General features: G+C 44.0%; 1 protein-coding gene across 1 annotated transcript; it reads right to left on the bottom strand.

Moving 5' to 3' along the window:
• Positions 1-61: 61 nt before the first annotated feature.
• Positions 62-23,004, bottom strand: kdm7aa (lysine (K)-specific demethylase 7Aa). Its single transcript, XM_054753291.1, has 17 exons — positions 22,872-23,004; positions 14,231-14,316; positions 14,020-14,137; positions 11,983-12,143; positions 10,720-10,861; positions 10,452-10,638; positions 10,202-10,364; positions 9,625-9,712; positions 7,823-7,929; positions 7,530-7,708; positions 7,150-7,455; positions 3,353-3,480; positions 3,136-3,281; positions 2,968-3,062; positions 2,752-2,885; positions 2,342-2,676; positions 62-1,811 (listed from the first exon to the last, which is right to left on the bottom strand). The coding sequence occupies exons 1-17, from the start codon at positions 22,967-22,969 to the stop codon at positions 1,723-1,725; spliced, it is 2,562 nt and encodes an 853-aa protein (XP_054609266.1). The 5' UTR covers positions 22,970-23,004; the 3' UTR covers positions 62-1,722.
• Between the last annotated feature and the right edge of the window lie 3,071 nt (positions 23,005-26,075).

Genomic DNA, 26,075 nt, shown 5'->3' on the forward strand with positions numbered 1-26,075 from the left:
AGTTTTTTGTGCAAATTACAAGTTGAACACACTGAAATCTATAGTGATGTTAGTATGTTGTCAACAATGAGACTTCTTGCCCATTTTTTTCCATTTTATTTACACGCAATTTTTGAAATGCAGAAACAAAATGCATTAACAGTGTCCAAGTTTGCCAGTGTTTTTTTTCCAACTCAATTAAAAATGATGGGAAGTCACACATGAACATAAAATGCCAAAAAGAGAGCTGCAAAGCAAACGATGGCAAAGAAGGGTATAGAACAAACCCAGCCTGCGGGCCAGCTCGCTGCTTTTTGTTTTATGTTGGTTTTAAAACAACTCGACATGCAAAGAGGTTAAGTGTTCGGAAAAGAGGCCTCCAGATGGAGGACACGAAAGTCACTTGCAGGTCACGTGCACTTCAACCTGAGCAAAGCTTCCAGAGAAAGAGAGAAAGTGGTCTTAAAGCTACTTGGCATCGCTAGTCAAGTTGGGTCAACTCATTTTTAGGATGTCCCAAATAACACTGAGCAGGAAGTGTGATCAAATATTGGACAGAAGCTGAAAAAGAACTAGGAAGTTGACTTTAAAAAAATGGGAGAGCATTCTTTCCGCATTCACAATGTGGCTGGTGCTTTATCAAAGGTTCTGTTCATGGCATCATTCCCTGAGAGTGAACAACTGCAAAACACACATCAGCACTAAAAACAAGAAACTCAACACTGAAGTTCCTTTGCCACCTCTGGATGCATCGACCACAGTGGCTCAGAATACTTAGTGGCACAAGCTGCAAACGCTCTGGTGCGCATTGACGAAGATGACGCTTCTGTTAAAACAAAAAACAGACCCGTTCTAGTCGCATATGGCGCCAAACCACCGGCTAAAGAGAAGACGACTAAGAAAAGGATTTGATACACAACAGATGACCAGCACACCAACGCAAAACACTTTCACATTTACATAAAAGAAAAGTAAAGAACGAAAGAAACCCCATTGGGAAAGGAGACACCTCAGTAGCTGAGGTTTGGGGTCAAAATATAATAAAATTGTATCTCTGCATTAATAAATACATCAGAATCCATAAAAATAACATTACAAAAAAAAAAGAAAAATCACACAAAACACGAAATAAATTAAAATCCATGAGAGTCGTTTGGGTTTTTTGTTTTTCACCCCATACCTACTCATGATTCCTATTTCAAAACAACAGGGGGCAGCAATGTGTCACTCATATGTACAAAAAAAGAACAGTGAAGAAATAGGGGATTTTGGAGGGGGGGGTCATTATTGCTGGTGTGAACAAGTCTTTTTGGAGAGGGAAGGAGGGTGGTTAAAGTACAAACAATGAGCACCATTTTGAAATCTCAGTTCAACCTCTGTTAGCAGGCCTCGTGGAAGTCCCTGCGGTGGCGCCGTCCTCAAAGATGGCCGAGGGGTGGGGGAAGAATAAAAATGCGTGACGCAGGCGACTTGGCTTCAAAAGCAGTAGGGATCTTGTTTGGTAAACGTCCACTTCTCACCATGCCCACAGGAGCTTCTGATGACGCTCCCTGATGAAGAACCTCCGTCTTCCTCCATTCTTTTTGTTGTTCCTGGTGTGCTTGTAGTAAAGTCGTGCGTTTGCTTTCGTGGAATCCATTACCCTGTCTCCAAAGCATGCACAGTCAACATGATCATGAGCCCAAGGCGTCGGGAGAAAAAAAAAAAAAATCAAGTCTGTAGCGTCTGTTGTTTTTGGAGTGTTTAGACAAAAACGCGACTGTGTCTGTTGAGTTTCAAAATCTTGCCCAGTCTCTGCTTGGCTGTGGCCATGCCTTTTTTAGGACGCTTACCTGAAAAAGAAGAAAAAGAAAAGCACATGACGCATCCAAATAACACCCGTCAACATTTTTGGAAAGGATCATGTGGCAATGTAAATGTATATCCATTCTGGAAATAATGTGCTGTCTTTTATTTAATGATAACATAAAATCAATTTCACTCTGACCTTACTTTGGGCTGAAAAAACATCAACAAATTCAACCCTAATTATGATGGCAGCGACTTAAAAGTTCATTGTTGCATCATATTGGATTAAGGTTAAAACTAACTATCCAGAACTGAAAACGTTGCCATTTTTGTCCAGTGACTTGTTTAAGACGGGATTTTGGGTGCTGAAAACCAAAGCCACTCTGCAGCAAATTGGACGGTAAAAAGACATCAAACCACGCAACACATGGATTAGTGTTGCGTGGTTTGATGTTTCATTTGGTATTTTGCGTTTCTTGGTTTTCTAAATCGCTACATGATGTCAAAAAGGTTGGGCACCACTGAATTACACAATCTCCTTGGTGGAGGTAATATAAATAATGAAAGTGCAGACCTTTAGTGGCTTGATTGCTGATGGGTGGGGGATTGGGGGCGTGTCTCTTGGAGGGATGCAGGGGGGGCGACATGGAGGAGTCACAGTACTGGTAGTTGGGCTCGGGGCTAGGGAGCCCCTGATTGTCCCAGGCCTCGCTGCTGTTGCCCTGGCTGTCCATGGGGCTGGCGTCCCCCTGGTGCGCCGGCCCCCTCTGCTGCCCCTCCAGGCTGGGGCTTGACCACCAGGGCTCCTGGGAGGCGGCCACCTTCTCCGGCTCGGTGGAGCAGAGCAGGCCAGCCATGGACAACATCCCCTGAATGGCTTCTTCCGTGCTGGGTGAGGTAGGACGTTCTCTGTGGACAACACACATGAGATGCTTGACCACCTGGGACGCCTTAATATGGTCATCTTCCATGGTGCCCTCCTACCGTTTGAGTGGTTTGTGGCGAGACTGGTCCAGCTCAATGGTGTGCCCTGAGGCTTTCTGCCGCTCCTCCTCTTCCTCCTGGGAACTCTCGGAATCCTCATCAGAGGACGACGACGACAACGGAGACACTTTGCGCTATGGCCACATAAAACATTTGCAATTAGCCAAAAAAAAAAAACCAAAATGCTGACATTCCTTCATTTTCATATCAACGTACCCGTGTGGGAGCATCGCTGTCTGAATCCACGTCTGACACACACGAGTGTCCTGACGCGTCTTCCCTGAGTTCAGTCTTCACCCTCTCCAGACCCACTGGAGCAGACAAAGCACAGCATGAGACGACGATTGTGACGTCACGCTTTTGAGAGTAGAGCACGAGACTCACAGAGGAGGCTAGCTTTGTGGGCCTCGCTGTGCTGCCCTCGATTGACCTGCGTCCGCTCCGACTTGACGTCCGCGCTCTTCGCTTGACCAGCAGCTTGTCTGTCAGCCTCCGTCTTCACGGGGCTGGTGCCAGGCCGCCTCATGTCTCTGCACACAAACGCTCCATCAGTGGTGTCTGGCAGTACAGCTTGGTACGCGCTCTTCAACTTTATGCTTACTTGATGATCCTGCCGTTGACCAACATGAGTCGGAGGTGGTTCTCCTCCAGAGACTCGGCGGCGGCTGCGGCTGACGCCGTTGATGCTTTGTTGAGCTTCCCGTGAACCTTGGCACAGAATGCCGCATCCTGCGGAGAGACGGTCGGTGAGTCTCAAAAGCAGAGATGGCGGTGCACGTAGTCGCTACTGTCCGGTGCGTACTATTATGCCAGTGTTTTGCAAACCTAGAGTCTTTAATATCAAGTCTCAAGTAAAGACGTTCAAGTCCAAGTCAAGTCTCAGTCTCAAGTCAACGCAAGACAGGCCAAGTTAAGTCCAAAGTCATAGGCTACAGATTTTGAGTCCTGACAAGTCATAAGCACTGTTAAGTGTCTTCCGAATAAAATGCCCTTTTAACAAAGTAACAATCTTTTACATTTGACAAATACAATGAATGCATTTTGAATTGTGTCATTTTTGAAATGAAATAAGACTAGTGTGACAAGACTAATGCTGGCATAGCATTGAGGGTTCATGTAATCCACACCCATGTTTGTTCTTGACCCTGATTGGCTGTCTATGGATGCATTCAATGAGGCACATTCGAAGAGAAAATATCTTGTCTTGCTGGAAATGACGTCATTATCAGAATACGTTTAATGGGGACACATTTTACTCAACACACTGACTGAAAAGCTCACATATTTTCAAGTCTTTGATGATGTCGTCTTGTGTCTAATTGTGTCTAAGTCACGCGACTCAAGTCCACACCTCTGCTAAAAAATGGGGCCGTATGAAATCTTTATTTTTTTCCCCAAATTCCGTTTTGATTTCTTAGAATTCTTTTTTTTTTTTTTTTTTTTACTTTTTCCACTTATTTTACGTGCACAGTGTGTGTGCTTTTTGGGTTAGTGAATAAAATGTCCATTAATTACATGCAAAAATCCTTATACATTTATTGCTGCATTACGTCATTGACCAATTTTGCCCAGTAATTGAGAAATGGATGTAGCTTGGCTAACTTTTCATCCTCTGCACACATTGCTACAAAATCTTCCACCAACTGTAATGCCCATGTGATTAAGGAAGTTGTAGTCACCCGTGTAATACCAATCATGTTATTAATGTAAGCTATTTTTATGACATCCGTATTTTGTTTGCACAGTTGGACAAGATGTGGCAAACATTGCTCTTATTTTGAAACGCAGAAGTGTGTCGTGTGTGTCGAGAATGTCTATTGACAGTTAAGACGAGCTGGGTGCAAGAGTAAATGTGCCTCTCGTCTTTTAAACTCAGAACCTGCACCTTGTCACACAACACCATGAAAACACGCAGCCAGCCGCACTAGCATTGTCTGCTAAACTAAGCTAACCCCGCTAGCTTCCATTCATGCGCCGTAAGAGAGGAGTTTCCAAGTTTTTTCACCTCCGTTTACAGTGTTTGGTTCGGGGGGGCAGGTTAGAGTTTGTGTTGAAATTCCGCCACGATGAAGCAGTGCGCCGGGGGAATACTTTGTTCCTTCACCTCACAATGACATAATTTCATTCACATTACAACCCCTGGCAAAAATGATGGAATCGCCAGTCTCGGAGGATGTTCATTCAGTTGTTTGATTTTGTAGAAAAAAAGCAGATCACAGACATGACACAAAACTAAAGTCATTTCAAATGGCAACTTTCTGGCTTTAAGAAACACTAAAAGAAATCAAGAAAAAAATATGTGGTAGTCAGTAACAGTTACTTTTTTAGACCAATCAGGGGGAAAAAATTATGGAATCACTCAATTCTGAGGAAAAAATTATGGAATCATGAAAAAAAAAAACAAAAGAATACTTCAACACACCACTAGTACTTTGTTGCACCACCTCTGGCTTTTATAACAGCTCGCAGTCTCAGAGGCATGGACTTAATGAGTGACAAACAGTACTCTTCATCAATCTGGCTCCAACTTTCTCTGATTGCTTTTGCCAGATCAGCTTTGCAGGTTGGACCATTTTCTTCAACTTCCACCACAGATTTTCAATTGGATTGAGATCCGGACTATTTGCAGGCCATGACATTGACCTTATGTGTCTTTCTTCAAGGAATGTTTTCACAGTTTTTGCTCTATGGCAAGATGCATTATCATCCTGAAAAATGATTTCATCATCCCCAAACGCCCTTTCAATTGATGGGATAAGAAAAGTGTCCAAAATGTCAACGTAAACTTGTGCATTTATTGAAGATGTAATGACAGCCATCTCCCCAGTGCCTTTACCTGACATGCAGCCCCATATCATCAATGACTGTGGAAATGTGCATGTTTTCTTCAGGCAGTCGTCTTCATAAATCTCATTGGAACGGCACCAAACAAAAGTTCCAGCATCATCACCTTGCCCAATGCAGATTCACGATTCATCACTGAATATGACTTTCATCCAGTCATCCACAGTCCACGATTGCTTTTCCTTAGCTCATTGTAACCTTGTTTTTTTCTGCTTAGGTGTTAATGATGGCTTTCGTTTAGCTTTCCTGGATGTAAATCCCATTTCCTTTAGGCGGTTTCTTACAGTTCGGTCACAGACGTTGACTCCAGTTTCCTCCCATTTGTTTTGCTGTGCATTTTCTGTTTTCAGGACATATTGCTTTAAGTTTTCTGTCTTGACGCTTTGTCTTCCTTGATCTACCAGTATGCTTGCCTTTAACAACCTTCCCATGTTGTTTGTACTTGGTCCAGATTTTAGACACAGCTGATTGTGAACAACCAACATCTTTTGCAACATTGCGTGATGATTTACCTTCTTTAAGAAGTTTGATAATCCTCTCCTTTGTTTCAATTGACATCTCTTGTGTTGGAGCCATGATTCATGTCAGTCTACTTGGTGCAACAGCTCTCCAAGGTGTGATCACTCCTGTTTAACTGCAGACTAACGAGCAGATCTAATCTTATGCATGTGTTAGTTTTGGGAATGGAAATTTACAGGGTGATTCCATAATTTTTTCCTCAGAATTGAGTGATTCCGTAATTTTTTCCCTCAGATTGGTCTAAAAAAGTGACTGTTACTGACTACCACATCTTTTTTTCTTGATTTCTTTTAGTGTTTCTTAAAGCCAGAAAGTTGCCATTTGAAATGACTTTAGTTTTGTGTCATGTCTGTACAAATTTAAACAACTGAATGAACATCCTCCGAGACTGGTGATTCCATCATTTTCGCCAGGGGTTGTATATCACTTTCCGCGAGATTCCACGTTTAAACAGTAAATTCTGTTTTTACTGGCCAATTCCGCGCAAATCTTAGGGCCCGAAACACATTTTCTGATTGGTGCTGCTGAAAAAACTTCCCAGGCCAATGGGGATCATGAAGAGACTAGAAAGCTAAATTCGACCCAAATTGTGATAGTGGCCACTTCGGTTACGGTGTCGTCGCTTTCAGGCATGCTAATCCATGTTGTGTGGAGATAAGTATGTTTTGTTATTTTGGATTACAGTGAAAAGGAACTATTCAGAACTTTCCCCCATTGTTGCCATTTGCATCCAATTTCTTGTGTCAGATTGGATTTTGGGCACTGGCCAACACCAAAAGAAGACTGCAGCCAAATGGACAGTAAAAATGGTGCGCCCATCAGAACATGCTATTGTCATCTTCTCTCTGGAAAACAAACTCAGCCAGCCTAAATGACAGTCGAGAGCGCTAGCCATTGAGCCATAAACCCAGACAGTGAATTCAATGTCCTGTGCGACACTTAAGGTGTCAGGGAGGTTTGTCGACATACATCTGCACAGCCACACGTTTGCGAGTGAATATTCATTTTGTGAATTTTGTACATGATGTTGCTCACCTCCTCCAGCGGTCCCACCTCCAGCCTCCTCAGCACCGCCCTGGTGTGTTGCTCCAAGATGTCCAGGTTGGACGGTGCCTTGGGCGTGTGCCGCTGCTGCTCCCTCAGACGCCTGGCGGCACGCCTCGCCTGCCGGGCCTGGCACAGACGCTCCAGTGTGGCGCGAGTGGACGAGCATCCGCCAGATGTGGCGGGAACTCCACAGACACTTCCCTGAGTTTTGACGGGCTTGGCGACACTGCTGCTGTTGCTGGAGCCGCAGCCCACACTAACACCAGCAGCACCACCTCCGCTGCTCGGCTCCTCCTGAAGAGATGAGACATGCTTTTTCAGAGGGGACGTCGTCGCCTGCACCGAGTTGAAAGGTCATGCTTGTTCACCTCGAGGTGGCGTATTTCCTTGGTTAGCTCTTTGATGAGATGGTTTGGCCTGATGTTGTCTGGGACCTCGCTGTTGGGCTGAGTCACCTCTCTTTTCAACCAGGTCTTTAGTGCACAGATTAAAGCCTTCACTCCCTCCGTCAGATAGGTAGGTGGTGGGCACGTGTCTTCTCGAAGCTCTGATGGGGCACATGACAAAGTCATCAGAACACACGAGTGGAAAGGTAATTCTAACTTCTTGGTGAGTTGAGAAGGGCACATTACTCTTTCCATCATATTGGACATTTCTTTACCTTTGAGAGTTTCCAAGAGGTTCTTGGCCACATACCAACAGATGGCCTCAAAGTACGGGAACTTAAAGAGGTCTGGCGTTTTCAGACGACGCTCCATTTCGTAACACCTGCCAAACAACAAATGCGACTATGAGTATTAAAACAATCTAAATGTACCATCAATGACATGCGGTCAGTCAGGGGACGCAGGTGATGCAGAAAATAATAGTAAATATTCATCTTTGTGTAACGGATGCCAGCCTGTGAGGCTGTGCGAGTGTACGTTGGTAAACCTCACTCCCTCTGCCTCAAGAGCTGCGCTGAACACATGGCCGACAGCCCAAGCTTTTAGTCGTGTGGTCAGCGCCCTCGCCTCCCATTACGACGGTCCTGTGTTCGAGCCCCGGTGTGGGCAGGTGCGAAACAGGGCGGGTTACCTTTGCTCACTGATCTTGTTACAAGTGAAATTTCTGTATGATACCAATCATCCAATTTTCTTATGTAAAAGCTGCACATTCCCTGATCAAATACAGCAGTTTGTCAGCATGTCATCATTACAATTACAATCCCTCATTTATGGCGGTTAACTGGATCCAGACCCGAGCGCAATAAGGGGATTTCCGCAAAGAAGGATTTTGGTTTGGTTTAGTTTATTTGAACATGAAGGTTCCAATGGAATACATCTCATGAATCATTTCACACTTCCACATGTCCAAAAGGAGTAGGAAGAAGCAAAGCTTATTTAATCCTACCCCCCATCTATTCCACATCTATTACAGTACATATTATTCACTTCCTGCTTTCCATATCATATTTTATATAATAAGTGTAATAATAAATAATAAATAACAGTAAAAAAACAAGCATGACAGAACATCATTGTGATGATGAAGACTCTTCTGCCTTGTATTTAGCAAACATCAACTGCTTGTATTGTTTATGAATGTGCTCATCTCTGTACTTTGAGTTCCTTACTCAATCCGTTCCATCATTTAATTCCACACACGGAAATGCTGTGGCTTTTCAGCGTAGTTCTGGCATATAAGTGTTTAAGATCATATTTCTCCTCTCTGATTGAGAAATACTGTATGAGGTTTTTGGCTAACAAGTTATTAACTTTATGCATTAATTTAGTTGTTTGAAAATTTACTAACTTGTCAAATTTACATATCTGTGATTTTAAAAATAAAGTGTTTGTATGGATTAAATATTAATAAACAAAATGTTTTTGTAGTTATGGCATAGAAAACCTGTTTACGATCTTCTAAATAAGGTTTTTAACATTAAAGCCCTCATGACATTACATACCTGTATATACAGTATAGTCACCTTTACACTTACATTACCCAATACAGTAGATATGATCTGAGAAAATAAGACATAGGGCCGCACGGTGACCTAGTGGTTAGCATGTTGGCCACAGAGTCAAGAGATTGGGAGTCTCCATTGGGCATCTTTGTGTGGAGTTTGCATGTTCTCCCCCGTGCGTGCGTGGGTTTTCCGTACTCCAGTTTCCTCCCACATTCCAAAAACATGCATGTTAGCTTCATTGGCGACTCTAAATTGTCCATAGGTATGAATGTGAGTGTGAATGGTTGTTTGTCTATATGTGCCCTGCCATTGGCTGGAGACCAGTCCAGGGTGTACCCCGCCTGTCGTCCGAAGTCAGCTGGGACAGGCTCCAGCATACCCCCGCGACCCTAATGAGGAGAAGCGGTATCGAAAATGGATGGATGGACTGTATAATGATTTATTATACACCACGTCTTTACTGTGTGTGACATCATTATTCTTGCTGACTGGAAATATGAACACAGGTGTACCTGAGCTGCATGCCGATGTTGAGGTTGTGCAGGAAATTTCCCCCAAAGGCCATGCAATCCTGAGAGGTGAGAACGCCATGGATCCAGCCTGCAGGGGGCGCCACAGCATTGATATTTACACGGCAGAAAGTTGGCCACTTTCACAATGATGAAGATGCACAATTATCTTCTCCAAACAAATTCCACTCTAGATTAGGTCCAGTACAACAATTGTCACCCCCAGAGATAAACACTTTTTTTAACAACTCAAAGTGAGAGAAAACAGATTGTAATGGGGGCGGGTGGAAGGGGGGGGGGGGGGGGGGGGTCTGTGTGATAGACAGGCCTGATAATAAACACTGCTTGACTGACCCACTGAGCTCTCTGACCCCTGCTTAATTCCGACCTCTCCACACACTCTCAGCTTACTGGGGACAAAGCCCCCTGACGGCTGAAAGAGCAATGGAGGACATCCAGGAGTTGACAGGCTGGAATGAAGCTGAGGCCGTATGACAAATGCCATTGAGAGCTTATTGACAATTAGCAATTTAGCACTTTAGCATCATGGTGTGCAATAGCAGGAGCATATGCGTCCTACCTGTGGGGATGAGCAGGGTGGTCCCTTGGGGCACGACGCACTTGTAACACTTGTCCACTTTGTCCCCAAAGAACACTTCGCTCTGATTGGGTGAGGAGCTCCATGCCTCATATAGTGCAAGGTTGGCGGGCGTGGGCTTGATCAAGTAGAAGATCTTCTCACCCTGTGGAGCGCGTGGAGAAGTTCAACGACATGTTTCCATTTGCACTTCTGTAACCACCGGCTGTCCAAATACTTGAGTCTCACATACCCAGAGAACATGGTACCAGACGGACGTGCCACCAAAGTCAATGTGGAAATCTGTGTAGCTGTCCTTGACGCCCATGAGGCAGTACTTTTGGACAAACGGCTTGGGGAAGAAGGAGTCGTCCGGCCAATAGTTCTCCACCCAGGACATCTTTTGGGCCACGTCGGGGACCGCTACCAGCTCGGACATCCTTCAGAGAGATGACAATGTAATTAATCATTTTTTCAAGGGCTGATAAACAAGAGGGGATGCTGGGGTTGAGGGGGCTCACTTGGTGTCCGAGAACTCCAGGCTGATGAGGTTGAGGACTTTGGGCCGGTGGGCATTTGTGAAATACTTGACAAACTGGCTGAGTTTCATCTTGCTGTCGGCCTGCCGTGCTACGTCGATCACGTCGATCACTTTATCACCACCTGGATGGAAGCAATCATTTACTTCCTGGTATAAAGGCTCCTCACAGTGTTAATGGAGGGTTGAGTGGGCGTTGAGGGTCACTGGGGTGTTGCTTTTAGACACTGAGCCCTAAGGGGCACCGGCATGGCGGTCTGTGGGGGAGGGAAGACTTGACTATCAAGTGTGTCCAGAGGGTCGTGGAGGAGGAGTGGGTGGAGGCGCCTTACAGCATGCTTACAGCGTGGAAGGAAATACAGACGTGGAGGGGGTGGAGGAATGGTTGGCCATCTTTTTATACCTGTGATGCATAATAAATGCTCAAAAAACACTGGATGGAGATAGCATCTGTGACGCTACAAGAGAGTGGGACAGCCGTCCTCTGCTCTTTCTGCAGGCAGACAGCTGCCTCTTCCACTTTCCCACAAACACACCTTTTATTGCCCCCTTTGCATGTTCTCCAACACACACACATGCACACTGACAGCCCAGCTGGCCAGCATCTGATGACAGACAACAGCTGGACAGGCAGTTAAAACAGATGCCTCACTAAACATCTTGAAAGCCCTTGAGGTCCTGAAGCCAGAACCTGTACGCTACAAACCTCGCATACATCTCTACAAAGAACCTCCCTTCAACAACAAATACAAACGCATGCTTGTAGATTTGTCTGGTTGGTTAGACTACTGCTAGCACATTGGCGCCGAAAGAAATGTAATCTGACACGAAGTGGCTGCCCACAGCACCTGTGCTTGGCTTAGTATGCAATAGATGAGGGGTGGTTGTGTTTAGAAGGTGGGAGAGGGGAGCATGTGTAATCTGAACTTAATGATCAGAACAGCGGCGGGCTTGGTAAATGGGCTTGTAACAGGAGCTGGGAAGTGGCGGCAGAGAAAGCTTAGCAGAGCATCTTATCAGCTCCGGCCTGATGACTGAGACGCGGGTATAGAACCGCCACCAGCTTGAAAATGTTCTCTTATTGACACACAGAAGGCCACTTAGCTGGCTGCTGTTTAGTGTTTGTTTCTCACATCCCGGCCAATCGTGACCAAAAAAACAACAACAAGAAAACAACACTGGAGCGCCTCTGGTCATTTGATACGCAGCATCTGGTGATGTGTTCAGCTTTGGAAGCGTTCCTTACCCACGTACTGCTCCACGTCTCTGACATTGAATGTCGGGGGCGGCAGCTTGAGTCCCAGGCCCTCCATCTCTGTGACGACGATGGGGTAGTTGAAGCCGTGGCGCTCTAGGTACTTGGGGGTCACCTGCTCGCCCTTCATCCTCAACAGGATCTCCTCGCCACTGAAACGTATAATGTTATATACAGTAGTTGGGTCAGACGCAGAAACCTCATCTTAAAAAAAACACACTTGAGCATTTTACCCGGAGAAAACCCACACACACACAGGGAGAACATGCAAACTCCACACAGAGATGCCCAAGCGGAGATTTGAACCCAGGTCTTCCCAATCTCCTGAATGTGAACATGCTAACCACTCGGCCACCGTGCGGCCTATACATACGAAATTTTACCATAAAATTTTGACTATTTTTACCATTATTTTTAACATTTATAACAGCATTAACCTTATACATAAGTTTAGTGTTGACATTAAAAAAAAAAATCATAAATGGTTACGGTTTCGTGGTTGACTACGGCCTACAGTATTAGTAAAAAAAAAAATGCATATTAAGCAATTTTACGTATTCTTGACCTAAATTAAGCCTTTTCAAACATAAAAAATGACTAAAGGAACTAAAACACAAATACAATTTAAGTCAGGGGTCTGGAACCTTTTTGGCTAAGAGAGCCATGCAAGCCGCAGGCAAGATAAGAAAAGAAAAATTTGAAAATATAATTGGAATAAATAAATACACAAGGGACTGTTCACTTCCAATTTATACTGCAATAATACATAATAGTAAATAATAATAGTAAATAATAATAATAATTAATGATAAGGTAATAAGTCCAGTCCTGTGTGTGTTTTTATTGCTCTGTTGTGTTGAATAGCTGCATGGCGTGGGGGAGGAATGATCTGCTCAGTCTTTCGGTTGAGCAGGGCAGTGATAGTAACCTGCCCAATCTTCTGTTAATGCGACTTCTGGTGCTGCATGGTTTTGTCCTTATCTTTCTTTCTTTTTGTCATCTTTTTCATCAAAAGGATTTGCTCTGCAGAATTAGCTAGCTGACTATTTCATGAAAAGGAGGGACGTTTACTTCTTGACCTCTCAATGACCCGGGTAGGCTACCACAGTATTCAGTAATAAGAGTTTTGGTGACTGACCCGGAAAACATGGGAGGGACAGCTGGCATTGGTTCTGGCCGCCCGCATTGCGGTAGAAAATGAATCCATGGATAAAAATGCATTAAAAAGTTTTACATTTTGGACGTTATTTTTAACACTGTGATTTCTGTAATGTTTTACTTTAACATGTCAGCAAAAATATGTAAATACATTTTTATTATGTTAAGAAATGTCTGAGAGCCAGATGCACTCATCAAAAGAGCCACATCTGGTTCCCGAGCCATAGGTTCCCTACACCCGCTTTAAGGGATTAAAGGACGTTGATGAGCTGTAGTCGACAGTGGCCACGAGGTGTCGCTAGTAACATGCACCAGACTTGATCACTGTCATATTATTGCAGGTTTGAATTATCTACCAACAGGCACAATCCTCATCATCATAATAACACGGCTACTGTTGTGACCGTACTCCAGCTAAAACTCGACTCTGAATCCCAATGTCACTTCTTGTCCAGAAGTCCGGAAGACATTTACTGTAATACACACAAGCACGAGTCTTATTTATGTCTTATATGGCTTTTTTTCCTCTTGTTATACCTAATATATTGGGTAATATGAGTGTAAGGTGCCTCTAGGGGTGTTATTGTATGATTTGAGGGCTCTAATAATATTAAAAACTGTGTGTTGAAGGTCATAAAAAGGTTTTCTATGCTCCAACTACAAAAATATTTGATTTATAAATAAGGAGTCCTACTTCACGGAAACTGATTTATCGCGGTCAGATCTGGAACCAATTAAATGTTATAAATGAGGGATTGCTGTACAGCAGAATAAAAGTAATGTCACGTGCCAGGACACAGAGGGGGGATTCTAAGTACTCCCTAAGTACTTTAAACATTAACTGTCACGCCATTGCAGGAATTATTCTACCTTGGGAATGTCCGGCTCTGCAGCTCCTTGACGAAGACGGGGGTGCCGGCTTGCACCGGCTTGGCTCCATCGTTCGGCTCCGTGTAATCATGGCGGTGCCAGTTGTGGCGCCTTTTCACTGCAGGTGGTAAATATAGGAGAGAACAATAGACTCGTTGGAGCCTCCGCCTCCTCGCACTCGGATGTACGCAAGGTGAGAAGCTGTACTCACTCAGGGAGGGTCCGTGTACGACATCGCAGTTGGGACAGTGGTAGACGTCGATGTCCACAGCATGGTGCTCTTCCACCTGCACGCAGCTACATAGGACGGTGAGAAGATCAGAAGCACATAATTATGATAGGATGTTACCACTTGCCTGGTCAGCTGGAGTGTTAGGCAATATTAGAAGTTCAAGATAAAGAGTACACTTCAGGTCAACCCTTAATAAAAGGACTGCCATACAAAGCAGCCTCTGTGCTCTAATTGCCACAGACTTATGTTGCAAATCCATCTCTGGTGGTATCATTACAATCGGGAGGGAAAATGTTGTCCTTGCTTGACCTAAAGCAGCCTGGGGGCTATAGTTGAAAATAGCTTCTCCTGCCCATTAGTTAGCTTGCTGCGAGGCATTTCAAAACATCAGGACTACAGTGTCAAACTTGTCCTAGATGTGTTGGGACGTGGCTCATGTCGGGGGATGCCAGCTTTGATCTACTTGGAATGGCAGGAAACAGTAAAAAGGAAGTAAAAGTCGAGGGCTGTTAAGTCCACAGGAAGTGGAGGGCTCCTGTGAATTCTTCTTTGCATACGTGCATGCACACATTCAAGCATGCATGCGGGCAGGCAGCTGCTGTTGGAACAAACATCTCCACAGAGGGAGGGACATGTCCTTAAATGACTCCTTGCATGACGTACTAACAAATATATTAAATCAACACCATGCTGACTCTTACTCATGTTATGACTGCTTTGAGGGGCTATGAAACAACCAGATGTGTCCCCCGCTCCACCACCCATCTCCACGTGAGGAAGCAGATGACTTAGAACAACAAGCAAGCACTGCTTGGCTGTAGTAGTCTGTCCGGCTCATGTTTCAGGCCTTCCAACATGTGCTCCTTCCTTCACTGGGGGAAAGCATGACTCACTGCCTCTCTGTGGAGGAGACCTCGCCGCGCCTTTCTTTACGTAAGGCCGCACTTGGGGGGAAAAAAGGAGGGCACCGAGCCACATGCGCGGCCACGGCTCAGCTGATGCGTCACATGCGGCGATTTTACTTGAGATAACAACTCGGAGGCACCGCGGTGTGTGGAGGGAATTCAGGAGGGGAAGAAACTGAGTAGAAGATGTGAGGGGGAGGCCAAGTATTTCCTGCCTCCCTTGCTCTCTCTCAAGATGACGATGTGTTGCATCAGACCTCAGCAGACCATGTGACAATGTAATCACATAACCTCCATGTATTATTAAGGCATTATCTTTATTGTTAGAGAATCTGCCAAGCACAAAAACGGGTTACGTTTTGAGGACAGTTCGCTTGCTTTGGGGAGTTGAAAAAAAGTTGCGTCCACACTGTGCTGGATTAGTAAATACAGTCAAACCTGTCTTAGCGGCCACCTGCCTATAGCAGCCACTGAAAAATCCCCCGCAGCAAATTTACATGTTATAGACTCTGTGTATAGCAGTTACCTGTCCAACGCGGCCAGCGGCCACCCATTTTGTCTCCCTTGGTCAATATCTGACTGCATATAGCGGCCAAATTACCAACTCAAGTAGAAGCTTCATGCACGAAAAAGTTTCGTTTTTCCAATCAATGAAGCCGTCGTGTGTAGACTTTAATTACTGAGTCCTAGCTCAGTCACAATCATTCACAAGATCCACACAAACTGTCAGTTGGTCCACATAAAAAAGCCGTCTTCTTTTGAGCTTGCTATTTCCTGGTCAAACATGTAACTTTAAGAGCATTTGCACCAAAACATTACCGCAAAGTATGCTGGGAACAGGACGTGCTCCCAGCGACGCTACAATAAAAAAAAACATACGCTAGCATGCATGCGGCAGCGGGAGCAAAACTGAGTTGGGCTGTACTTAATTGAAGTATTTTAGAATGTACTCACGTTATTTTTCATCAATCCTCATCCACAAATCCATCAAAGTCCTCATCTTCTGTATTTGACACAAAAAAAGCCGTCTTCTTTTCCGTTCGCTACTAGTCTGTTAACTTGTCAGTGTTATTCAGCTCCGAAGCAAAGAAGGAAACTTCTCCTGTTGCTTCTGCCAACTTTATTTCTTGAACGCGGCCACCAGACAGCAGCTCAGAACACACACACATCTCTCAGCATCGTCTCTCCTTCCTGCTTGCCCACAAGGCAAAGGTTAAACAAGCCCCACTACATAGCTGTCCAGCCAATGCCTGTAAGAAATGACACCGTTTATTTCCTGGTGTGCACTGGTCAATACTGTAATGCCGCTTGTTGTGGGGAAGGAGAGACTCACGTCGCCGATGCACTTTAATGGCTTTATTAACAGCGGAGAACACTGCAGGACTTTACATCCACGCCAACATAAACACACTTCCCAACTCTCTCCAAACTCACAGCTAGCACTGAGCTTAGCTCTCCTGCTCGGGCGCTATAGACAAGTTTGACTGTAGTTCACCAGGTGACAAAGATGTAATACACAAGGCACACCTACGTGTGGCGCTGTAAACAGACACGCAGACAGAACTATGTGACAAACCAAACTATAGAAGAAGAAAGAACGCATGCGCCCAAGTCTGTCATTTTCTGATTTCCAAGGCTCATCGGGACTTACGACCAAGCGTAATTACTTTTGCAAGTCAAGACAACAAAATATCAGAACTAGAGTCATGTCCGTCGAAATACTGAGATGATATGTTGGTTTGTCGTCAAAGCTCACTTATGGTCACGTGATGGCGACGGGTCTGTGACGTCATCGTCTGAACAGCGGTTCGGCCATCTATACGGAAACAACAAGCTGGCATTTTCAGATGGGGCTATCCACATGAAAATGTTTTCAAGCCAAAACGGCCAAGTACTTTATCGTTTCAGCCTCATCCACACGGAAACGCCGTTCTGGTTGCCCAACGGGTAATTTTTGGAAAACGGCTTCCAGAGTGAGAAAATCTGAAAACGCTGGCACCTTTCCATATACACGACCAATTTGCTGCCATTTTAAAACGATGACGTCAGCGACCCGGCGCTGTCACATGACCAGAAATGAGCTTTGACAAAAACCAACATAATATCTGAATATTTCAAGTGTCATGACTCACCGCAGTCGACATTCTCCTGGTATTTTCGTGTCTTCTACTCCCAAAATGAGGCACATGTAAGTCCATTTTATCCTTGTCTAGATGAGCCATGCAAAGCAGAAGATAATGGTCTCATGCGCATGTGTTCTTTCTTCTTCTTTCTATAGTTTGGTGTGTCACGTGGTTTCATCTGCGTGTCTGTTCACAGCCACATGGAAGTGTGCCTTGCGTATTACATCCTTTTCACTCTGTGATCTGCTTGTGTCTGGATGCAACTATTTACTAGTCAAGGACAGTGTGGACGGTAATTTTTTTCAACCCGACAAAAAACCTAAAAATCTCAGTAGCGTTCCCATGTGGACAGCGCCCTAGTTAGAGAGTAGCAAGCAGAACTTTTCTTCCTCTGGGTACGGTACTTGGCTCAACGCCGAGCGTCAGCCGGCCCTTTCCTTCCACTTCCTCTCATCAAGGGCCTCCTTCCTGTGTGGCTGAGTGGGCTTATTCATTAGCCAGTTGCACCGTGAGAAGGGGGTTTCATTGTCCTCGGTGATCAGTGCAGCAACACAAAAGACTGGAGGCGGGCATGGCCATTATTTTAAGCGCTAAGTAAGCATGCGGCACAACCCACAAGAGCAACCCCTGTGTGCAATGTCCAGGAGACGAGGACAACCTGGAGCCCCTCCCTGACCTCCCTGTGAAAGTCACCGCTTACACAAACAGTAGAGCTAGAGGCACTGATGGGATTGGAATCTGTGGTTTGATCCACACACCGGTGACATCACAGCTCGCAGGCCGTTAAAACAACAAAAGCGGAGAGCTTTGTTGTTTACAAGGCATTGGAGAGTCTTAACAGCTTCATTGTTTTTACTGCAGGTTGGGTTACGTCCAAGCCTGGAGCGCTTTAACACATGTCTTCAACGTGGTCGTCTCAAGGTTTCCAGTGCCCGTAAAAAAAATAAAAACAGCCCCTTGACAGGTAAAAGCTGAACGTGGGGGAGAAACTACAGGTCCTTCTCAAAAAATGAGCATATTGTGATAAAGTTCATTATTTTCTGTAATGTACTGATACACATTACACTTTCATATATTTTAGATTCATTACACACAACTGAAGTAGTTCAAGCCTTTTATTGTTTTAATATTGATGATTTTGGAAAAAAAGTAAAGAAAAAACAAAAATCCCTATCTAAAAAAATTAGCATATTTCATCCGACCAATAAAAGAAAAGTGTTTTTAATACAAAAAAGTCAACCTTCAAATAATTATGTCCAGTTATGCACTCAATACTTGGTCGGGAATCCTTTTGCAGAAATGACTGCTTCAGTGCGGCGTGGCATGGAGGCAATCAGCCTGTGGCACTGCTGAGGTGTTATGGAGGCCCAGGATGCTTCGATAGCGGCCTTAAGCTCATCCACAGTGTTGGGTCTGGTGACTCAACTTCCTCTTCACAATATCCCACAGATTCTCTATGGGGTTCAGGTCAGGAGAGTTGGCAGGCCAATAGAGCACAGTAATACCATGATCAGTCAACCATTCACCAGTGGTTTTGGCACTGTGAGCAGGTGCCAGGTCATGAAAATGAAATCTTCATCTCCATAAAGCTTTTCAGCAGATGGAAGCATGAAGTGCTCCAAAATCTCCTGATAGCTAGCTGCATTGACCCTGCCCTTGATAAAACATAGTGGACCAACACCAGCAGCTGACATTCAAGATTCAAGAGTTTTATTGTCATATGCAAAGTAAAACAGGCATTTATACTATGCAATGAAATGAAATGAAATGACATGGCACACCAGACCATCACTGACTGTGGGTCCTTGACACTGGACTTCAGGCATTTTGGCTTTTCCTTCTCCCCAGTCTTCCTCCAGATTCTGGCACCTTGATTTCCAAATGGCATGCAAAATTTGCTTTCATCCGGAAAAAAAGTACTTTGGACCACTGAGCAACAGTCCAGTGCTGCTTCTCTGTAGCCCAGGTCAGGCGCTTCTGTCGCTGTTTCTGGTTCAAAAGTGGCTTGACCTGGGGAATGCGGCACCTGTAGCCCATTTCCTGCACACGCCTGTGCACGGTTGCTCTGGATGTTTCTACTCCAGACTACTGCTTCCACTGCTTCTGAAGGTCCCCCCCCCCCCAAGGTCTGGAATGGGCCCTTCTCCACAATATTCCTCAGGGTCCGGTCACCTCTTCTGGTTGTGCAGCGTTTTCTGCCACACTTTTTCCTTCCCACAGACTTCCCACTGAGGTGCCTTGATACAGCACTCTGGGAACAGCCTATTTGCTCAGAAATTTCTTTCTGTGTCTTACCCTCTTGCTTGGTGGTGTCAATGATGGCCTTCTGGACAGCAGTCAAGTCAGCAGTCTTACCCATGATTGCGGTTTTGAGTAATCAACCAGGCTGGGAGTTTTTAAAAGCCTCAGGAATCTTTTGCAGGTATTTAGAGTTAATTCGTTGATTCAGATGATTAGGTTAATAGCTCGTTTAGAGTACCATTTCATGATATGTTAATTTTTTGAGATAGGGATTTTGGGTTTTTCTTTACTTTTTTGCCAAAATTATCAATATTAAAAAAATAAAAGGCCTGAAATACTTCAGTTGTGTGTAATGAATCTAAAATATATGAAAGTCTAATGTTTATCAGTACATTACAGAAAATAATGAACTTTAATCACAATATGCTAATTTTTGGAGAAGGACCTGTATATTTACACATATCTGGCAGTGAGGAAAGGGAGGATGCTGACCCCAAATCAACATCCATCAACCCAAAAATAAGTCATGTCGCGGCCCTGCTAATGAAGGTAAACACACCTTTTAACGGGAGCTACACGCCCGACACCTAAATGGATGAACCCGAGCAGGTGGTCAGCAGAGCGAAGGCTTCCTCTCATCCACTTAGCGAAAACACTAAAAACAGGCACTCTGCACTGCTGATCCATCTCTCTTTAGTGTGCGACGTTGACGGATCACACAATGAACTTGGCTCTGTGTTGCGCCCATCAATCACCTCCTCTGTCCCGTCATCAACCCCAGTGGACAACACCGAAATCAAGACGGCCCGCTGACGATTCCCAGAACATGCAAATGGATTTTCAAACAAAAACTGGGAACAATCCTGTTATGTCTTGTGAAAAAGGGAGCGTGATAACACCAATATCAACACAGCCACAATCAGCGCTAAGCTTACAAACTTCCTTACATCCTTTTGTGGAAAGTGGCTTAAAATGTGGCTGTGTGTGTTATTAATTAAAAGGTTACACTATATTCACCATTTTGAAAAAGGGGTCAAAGGTGCCACAATGGTATATCGGAGGGGTTTTGTTTAAAGTCTAGCATCAATGCTGGCTGGCATTTACAGTTTAAACATGCGTAATAAATCCTTGTCTAAACCCGAGTTACCTAGGTGGTGCAAGACCACGCTTCTGTTTCGCGCGCACCTTGCTACTCCGTACAAAAGGTTATATCTCTCCTGTTTGAGGGCAAGACCTCTAAGCCAGGGGCGAGGGGAACTCATCAAGGTTGTCACAGACTGCTCTGCAGAGACGGCTCTATTAAATCCAGATCGAACACATTAGAGTAACAGAGTTATACTGTACTCAACAACGATTCCTCTACTTTAAAGCTGCTCCCCCTCGGCTTTGGTTTGTTGCTCTTGGTAAGGACCTGGAATAATTTACTCATCTGTTATCAATCAGATGGACCTGTTAGGTTTTAATAGAACTGGAATAACCTGAAAAGAAATCTCTGGAACAACACTGAATACTCTTTTATAGCACAAAAGATCAGCGTGACGGTCCTTAAAATTATTTTAAAAAAAAGTTTTAATAGTGGGCAAGGCTAAGAAGCAGTAAAAATATAATAAAAGTAAAAACTTGCACAACTCTGCCTTAACAATGACAAATGAGCTCCATTCACATATATTTGGGCATAACAAATAACAAGCCGCTGGACCAGAATCTTAGTCCTATGTGCTCGGATAAAAAGAGAGAAAAGCCTCCGATCCAAACTCTCACCCTTACACCGATGTACTGTATGTCCCGGACGTCAAGGCTAAAAGTTCAACGAGCATTAACTCACTGCTCGGGCAGCACTTGGCAACACTGGCTTTTGTGTGTCAGTCGCTATAATGCTTAAGATGTGTAGTGAAGCCTGTGTGTGTGCGTTTTAAACAAAGCAGTCTTCCCTGAAGTGGTGGGCATATACATGCACGGGATCAGACTCATCTAGCTAGGTGCACAAAACATAAGTGGCTTTTTTTCCAGGTCATAGTGAATGCTTGTGATGACACGCAGAGCAGCACTTTCTTCCCTTCTTCTCTTATCAGAGCACACAACTGCATGTACTTTAAACATGAACACTGTAACCAGGCCTGATTACTCAATTACATGTGACACAAGCTTCACACCATTTGTGACCTCAAAGCCTGAAATGAACTTCCCTAGCATGTGTGTGCCAGTGAACTTAATAACTCAATCCACACACACACACACACACACAATAATGTTGTGTAACCACACAAGCAATGAGTCACGCAAGGGAGGGCTGATAACAGCACGGGCAGGCTCACTCAACATGACTAACAAGCCGAGAAGTTGGCTCTGAAATTCTGAGAAGTGCCAAATAGGCACTTTAATGCTGATGAATACGTGCAAGCATATCATAGCTGCTAGATGGCGAGTAAGTGCTATGATATTCTGGCAATATCTTGTGATTTTTTTAGCATTTTGGAACAAGCTTATCATCTGTTATTTAGACAATTGAGCCTGATTATACTAATAGCATAGTATAATCACAAGTAAAAAAAAATCACAAGTAAAATCACAAGTACAATCACAAGTAAAAAAACAACAGAACAAAAAGTCCAATGCGCAGTTCCCATTTTCACCAGTAGGGGCCTCACTCGGCCATGTGCATGGCAAGGAGGGGGGATTTAAATTTCTACAGCTGTCAATCAAAAGGACGACCATAACAAGGTCCTTGTTCTCAAACATCGCCTTTTAAGTGAAAGAAAACAATACAATAAAGCTACAAGTTACGCAATTTTCACAAATCAACATATTTTAATAGAATATTACCGAGCCACGCTTAATGTGTAACGAGAAGGGGAAGTTGCTTGAAGAGTGTAAATACGTCCAGCGACATCACCGTGAACAACCTCTGTGACAATAAGGTGCCCATAGTTAAAGCAGATAAAGATATTAAAATATCACATAGGATTGGAGTGATTTTGGGTGCTAAACACGCCGCCTTTGTAGATGACGATCACTCACACTGACAACCGCTCGACGATAAAGATTTAGGTCATAAAAGTAGTTATTTTGTCATTCATCTTATCTACAGGAAAATATACAATGAACACGTATTGTTGTTGCGTTAGAGACGCATTCAGACAAAATGCAAGCTGCTTTCTAGGAAAAAGAGCCCACTGTCTCCAGTAAAGTGGCGTCAATAGACGGTTTAAAGACCCCGTCGCCAGTTGCTAACTAAGCTAACTTAGCCACCGGTCCACAGCTAAGAGAACCGTCGCCTTTCTTAAAAGAAACCACGGGTGTTTCTCGTCTCGATTAGACCTCACAGCCGAGGAAACACCCTGCCCCGCATACCTGCCGTGGAACCAGTCCTTGCAGATGTCACACTCGATCATAAACCGGCTCACGTCGTAGGGTTGCCGGCAGACACAGTACAGCGGGGCCGCCGCCATCTTGCTACTGTCCCCAAACAACGCAGGGACGACGAGGGGCGGAGATTTTAGCCCAGTAGCCGGAAATAGTCGAAATGGGAGCCGAGCGCTCACGAAGATCCCTGGCCATTCGAGGCAATCCCTGCTCTGACGTCACTTTCCAAATGTCCATTTTGCGAATCAGGGACTTTTTTCCAACGCAGGAATGACTCAATGATATATGCATACACACGTGAGAAAGATGATTATTTGAGTGCACACAAAAGAAAGAAAATTAAAGAGAGATTTTAAGAGCTAAACAGAGCGGCTTTATTTTTGCTGAATGATGTATAACAAACAATTTTATTTAAACTATTGTTTTTTTTTCTTGTGTCGTCCCTCTCACCTCTTCTCACTTTATTTTCACTTTACTCTATTATGTTACAAACAAGGAAAAAGCCCATAAAAGGCCCAAACACAACAATATCAGCCCCCCTGCTACGTCACCATGGAGCGTGTCTGTAATGCTCTACGTGCTTATGGGGTGAATAGCAATGGGGACCCACAGCTTGATCTGTAAACTGACAGTACCATCCCCCCATACACCCATCTGTGCAGGCAGCTCTGCATAGGCCTGGCTGCATCCAGGCATCGCTGCGCAGAGAAGACATGTCTATTTTCTTTTATATTTTATTTGTTGTTGCTTCCTAACTTGCAAAAACATAAGCATGCACTGGGCTACAGTGGTTGAGCCTTACGTCTTTACGTCTTTGACAAGCTGGTGCAGCTTTTTAGCCTTGTGTACACAACCACGTGCCTTCACACACTTTTCCTGAAGGGTCTACATTTAGTTTAGTTAATTTTTAGTACATTTGAATGCAAAGACATAAATCATCTTTGGGAAAACATATATGTTTTAACAAAAAACACTTTTTCTCTTTTGGAATAGTGCTTTCTGGCAATGACATTGCTTTAAAAACAACTTGACTCCGTTTTAAAGGGCAAAAAGCCCACAATTTGACACGCATCACATTCCTGTAAATTGCATCATCAGGATAATTCACCTCGATGTAGCAGCGCCATCTTGGGGCCGAGCTGTGTAACACTTGCACGTTGTACGTATGTCAATGACGTCACGACGCAGCCACAATAACACGGAAGGTAGCTCAGCCCACCGCTACGAGCGTCGTGATGGCTCAATAGTGGCGCAGTTAAATGAAATTTGATTAAATAAAGCGTTATTAATTTGCCGAATATAAACGTGGCGGGGGTGGAGCGTGTGAATAAATGCAAGCTGAGGTGAGATTTATTTTTCAAATAAAATACTGCTTAATGGCAGACGGTAAATATACACAGTACAGTAAATGTATTGCCTGAGTATCAATCGGTGATATGTCAGTGTAGCATGTGTTTTAGATTGAACTTTATGTATTAGTGTGTAACGTGAGATTAGGGCAAAATTTAATATTGTAATACAATGATGTGTTTCATTTATTAATTTCATCAATAGACAAAATTAGTATATTTAATTAAGCATTATTACATGTATTAGCCTAGGTTCGTTGATGACGTAGTATTGATTGTAGTTGTCATTATTAAGCAATATATGCATTATTATTATTAGTTTATTACTTTTTAATACATTTATTTTGTATATTTTTCGGATGGAGGGCTTTCCCTGATCCCAAGATGAGTTGCCTGACCCGGAACAAGGCCTTCAGCCCGATGATAGGAGTTGGACGCTTTCCCTAAACTATTTGTATAAACGTCAGCTTTAGGCAGCACAGGTAGGACACACCTACCAGGTAGGACACACCTACAGTGTATCGAGGAAGTATTCACAGAACTTTACTTTTTCTTATGCTGCAGCCTTATTCCAAAATGGAATGCATTAATTTTTTTCCTCCAAGTTCTACACACAACAGCCCATAATAACACCAAATTTTATTAATTGAAAAAACACCTCATGTATGGCGTTGTAATGACAAGACAGTCCCATTATAATGTGTTTTTGAGCAGGGGAGAACAAGGTAGCATGAAATCTATTTGTGGTGGTCCAAATGAACGCATGAGAAACACTAGAGTTGTCCGGAGACCTCCAAGAGAGGATTAAAATAAAAAGAAAGGTACAGAAAAATCTGAGTGGCCCAGCCAGAGCCCAGACTTGAATCCCATTGAACATGTGTGGAGCGATGTGGAACTGTACACCCATGCTTCCCATCCAACCTGATGGAGCTTGAGAGGTGCTGCAAAGAGGCCAGGCTTTTGTGGTGCCATCTTCAAAAAGACTTGAAACTGCTGCCAAAGGCGCATCAACACAGTGTTGAGCAAAGGCTGTGAATACTTATGTACAGTTGTCCCTCGCAATATTCCTTTAAAAGTTTTTTGAAATAAACGATCAGTTTCATGGTTAAATATGGTGTATTATCAGTCCAAAAATATCGAAAGACAAAGATATACAATATGTAGTATTCTGGCCACTAGGGCTCAGTAATCTTCCATTATTAATTGCCCTGACCCCCAGGGTAGGGCCTTCTTGGCAGTGACCCGCCAGATTGTTGAAAAAGAAAAGTTTCTTGCAGAATATCGCAAAAATGAAATGTAAAAATCAACCTTTCTTCATCAATTCTGCCTAGCAACAAATCCAGCAAACATGTCCGCCTGTAATCCAGTCATTCTTTCCTGTTACGTAGCCTACGTAAAAACTTTCATGTCAATATTTCGGGATGATGCTTCAGGCGAGCCTTTGAACGCGTGCAGGATACACGGGCACATGTATGTCAACAAGGTGGCGGGAAACCTTCACGTCACAGTGGGTAAGTACGTATTCTGTGGCTTTTGTGTGGGAATATTGTGTTTACTCGCTGTAAAATGTTGTCCACTGGCAGTTCCATTCTTCATGCTCAGGGTCACGCCCACATTACGGCCTTTGTGAGCCACGACAGTACGTTAAGTAGAAAAACAACGGAAAACCAGTCGCTCTTGTGGGTGCCAGTTCCGTTTCTAAACACAAGAGGGCAGCATTTCCCCACGTTGCTTTAATTTTGCTGAAGGCCTCCCAAACTTACAGGGTGTCCAAACTTTTTCCACTGAGGGCAGATGCACTTATATTTTTACGTGTTTTTTTAATATGTTAAAAAGGTTAAGA

This window comes from Dunckerocampus dactyliophorus, chromosome 15 (assembly GCF_027744805.1).
Source record: "Dunckerocampus dactyliophorus isolate RoL2022-P2 chromosome 15, RoL_Ddac_1.1, whole genome shotgun sequence".
Taxonomy (NCBI): Eukaryota; Metazoa; Chordata; class Actinopteri; order Syngnathiformes; family Syngnathidae; genus Dunckerocampus; species Dunckerocampus dactyliophorus.

Coding starts and splice junctions, on each gene's coding strand:
- kdm7aa (XM_054753291.1), bottom strand. CDS start 22,969: ATGGCGGCGGCCCCGCTGTACTGTGTCTGCCGGCAACCCTACGACGTG. Junction 10,862..11,982: donor AGACGTGGAGCAGTACGTGG/GTAAGGAACGCT, acceptor GCTTCCATCCAG/GTGGTGATAAAGTGATCGAC. Junction 1,812..2,341: donor CAGCAATCAAGCCACTAAAG/GTCTGCACTTTC, acceptor CTTCTTTTTCAG/GTAAGCGTCCTAAAAAAGGC.